The sequence below is a fragment of the Sinocyclocheilus rhinocerous genome, unplaced genomic scaffold (assembly GCF_001515625.1).
Source record: "Sinocyclocheilus rhinocerous isolate Xijiao unplaced genomic scaffold, SAMN03320098_v1.1 scaffold756, whole genome shotgun sequence".
Classification (NCBI taxonomy): Eukaryota; Metazoa; Chordata; class Actinopteri; order Cypriniformes; family Cyprinidae; genus Sinocyclocheilus; species Sinocyclocheilus rhinocerous.
The window spans coordinates 743,557-746,882 of record NW_015662039.1 but is presented as its reverse complement, the minus strand read 5'-3'; the positions used below and the strand labels follow the sequence as shown (position 1 = coordinate 746,882).

The 3,326-nt window shown below is 38.7% G+C and overlaps 1 protein-coding gene across 1 annotated transcript in view; it reads right to left on the bottom strand.

Annotated features, from left to right (window-relative positions):
* Window positions 1-3,326, bottom strand: part of LOC107727356 (putative ATP-dependent RNA helicase DHX57) — a 19,803-nt gene that overhangs the window by 14,733 nt on the left and 1,744 nt on the right. The window contains exons 3-4 of the mRNA XM_016537198.1: window positions 2,610-2,819; window positions 302-1,188 (exon numbers count right to left, since the gene is read on the bottom strand). Coding sequence (XP_016392684.1) covers window positions 302-1,188; window positions 2,610-2,819 — 1,097 coding nt within the window. The remainder of the gene's footprint in view (window positions 1-301; window positions 1,189-2,609; window positions 2,820-3,326) is intronic.

The window sequence follows — 3,326 nt, the reverse complement described above, 5'->3', positions numbered from 1 at the left end:
GTTTCTTCAGTAGAACACAAACGAAGATTTTTAACTCAAACCGTTGCAGTCTGTCAGTCATTTTAGTGTCAGGGTTTCATTTGGTTTTGTTTGTGTATGTTTTTTTGACTCTCAAAGCCGTGATTCCCATTCACTTCCATTATAAGACTGACAGACTGCAACGGTTTTAAATAAAAATCTTCGTTTGTGTTCTACTGAAGAAACAAAGTTACCTACATCTTGGATGCCCTGGGGGTAAGCAGATAAACATCAAATTTTCATTTTTGGGTGAGCTATCCCTTTAAGTCATCCAATCCCTCACCTTCCTTCTGTCTCACTCTGTGGTTTGTGCTCTCGGTGGTGTTGGTTAATTGATCTCTAGTTGCTGTATTGGTCGTAATGTTGTTTTCTACAGTGTTCCTACTGCTCCGATTCCTGGCCGGAGTGACGGTGGGCGGAGCCAGAACAGGGGGCGGAGCACTGTATTTGTGATGGGCAGCTGACAGCAGCTCTCTAGCAGGTCCGTCCTCCTCCAGACAGGAAATGAGGGTGTAGACCACCGGCTCTCCTTCCTGCGCAGCACTGAGTGCCTGACCGAACAGGTACTCTGTGACACTGAGGCGTCCCGCGCCTAAGAGCGATTCATCAGTGCTACTGAAGGCCACGAGCGGAGCTTGAAAAGGATATAAACTACCTGGTTGGAAGCGAATCTCCAGCTGATAAACGGGAACTTCTGTGCTGCTAAACCCTGGCTGACTTGCCTTACAAAATTCTCTGGAAGAGCTCGATTCAGGAGTTTGGTGCTTGAACCTGCAGCGGTTTCCATACCTACAACCTGCCCCCTTCATGTAAAACTTGCAAATCTGATTGGATCCTGACTGCTTTTTACAATTCGCAGCGTCTGAAATTTTGTTCCGCCTTTCATCCAGCCACTGCAAATCAAGCTGGATTGTCCAAACACGATTACTGATGCGCTCACAGAAGCGATCCCCGTAGATTGCGGTCAAAGCCAGGGCCTCTTCCTGTCGCGGAGCTACACATTCCTCCTGAGAAGGGAGGTCTGATGTTTGGGGGCTGAGGGCGCTGGAGTCGAAACGTTCTGTGAAAATCTGGGATAGGAGGAGCTCTAATGTCGCTCCAACCTCACCACGTCCACTTTCTTCTCCAGCCTCCAAAGCTTGTCGACAGCGTTCACGGTCAAAGCCATACCTGCAACATAATGGGAAATACGGAGTTACTTTTACAGTATAATGAGTGATCAAACAGATTAGTTTAATAAATGGTACACCAAGTACACCTCATCTACCATCCAGGCATAAACTATCTGTGCACATTATGCTATAATACACTGTAAACATTTTTTGTTTTTGATTTTTTACAGACAAAAGTAAAAATGCTATAGTAAAAACATGTTAATTGCCTTGGTTAATATGGTTATTAAAAAACCTATGAATTATCGTATCATTTACAGTCAAAAACAGTAAAGGACCCTCACAAAAGTTGCTACACATCACATATGATTATATTTTATATAAATATGAAATATAATCATCTTTCTTATCACTTTTGCTATCTGTAATGTACATTATGCCGTTTTGTGTTATATTTTCTCTTATTTAATTTTTTGCAGTTATTAGGTTACAACAAATACAGTTATTAATCAAACAGATAAAAATATTACATTTTTCTGTAAAATACTGTCAAAGTTATGGTTACTGCACACAAAAACTATGAATTACCATATAATTTACAATGAAAAACAGTAAAAAGACATTCCCAGAAGTCTCTGCATGACACATCAGATATAATTTTATATAAATAATTTTTTTTTTTTCATTTTTGTTTTCAGTAATATACATTAGGGTGTTTTGTGTTACATTTTCTGTTATTTAATTTTTATAGTTATTACCTAATAACCAATCATTACGTTTATTATTTATAAGAACAAAAACTTAAATTGCTTAACATTGCATAATATGTAATTTGTCTGTAAAATACTGCCAAATGTATGGTTATTGCAAGTAAAAACGAATGAATTGCCATATAATTTGAAATGAAAAACAAAAAAAGAGGTCCCTTTGTGACATCACATATGATTAAAATTTATTTAAAAGTTACAGTTTTGCTTCTGTTTTTTCACAAATTTACATTAAGATGTTTTGTGTTACTTTTTGTTGTTTAGTGAATGTTTAGCGCATTATTTAAATATCGTGTGTTACCATGATGGTGTTTTTTGTCTTTTGTGTATGGCCCTGTGCAAAGTCTAAACATGAATATTGGCCATGTTTTATGGACAGGCCACTGACAGTAAACTCAGGTTCATCATGTGACTTTCTACATGTGCATCACCTGTATTATTATGGTAATTACCAGTACATTATAAGGTAAAAAGTTCAAGTAGGCTGATTTATTAACATGACATATAAAGTTATAAGTTGCAAAATATATAGGCACCAATATGGCATCCTATAATACCTCACTGTACGACGTCACCGTATTTTTGGTGAATTTCTGGCAACCACAGCTCTTGTATTTCTACGTAAATTTAACAGGACATTTTTTAACAGTGTACCATCACTACAAAAATCTTGAAATATAAGTAATGATGCCTTTTTTTCGCCAAAGTGTACCTGCAAAGAGTGCCCAGAGCAAACAGAGAGATCACCGGCTCTGGCTTTGTGTGCTTCTCCTCGACCGAGTCCTCCATCCAGTCATCACTCTCGGCACATTCTACTCCATCATCATGGGTTTGCCAGAACTGACCTTCCTCACGACGGTCCAGCTCATCATACTCCTCTTCCTCATCCTCCTCATCCTCACCACCTTCATAGTCAGAGCCGCTACATGACAAAAATACAGTCTTAAACAATGAACAAACACCGTAAGAGTTAGAGTGCAACACAGGGGGTTAAAGGGATAGTTCACCCAAAAATGAAAATTCTGTCATTAATTACTCACCCTCACGTCGTTCCAAACCTGTAAGACCTTCGTTCATCTTCGGAACACAAATTAAGATATTTTTGATGAATTCTGAGAGCTTTCTGACCCTCCCATAGACAGCAAGGTTATTACCACGAACCACGATCAAGGTCCAGAAACGTAGTAAGGACATCGTTAAAATGATCCATGTGACATCAGTTGTTCAACCATAATTTTATGAAGCTACGAGATTACTTTTTGTGCGCAAAGAAAACAAAAATAACTAATTTATTCAACAATTCGTCTCCTCTGCGTCACCCTGTACCGCCATTTTGGTTAGTATCACATACGTAAACAACGTATGCTGTTCTGTGTCAGCAGCACCGTACGCAGATATGCTGTTTACGCTTTGATCTGAATGTAAACAA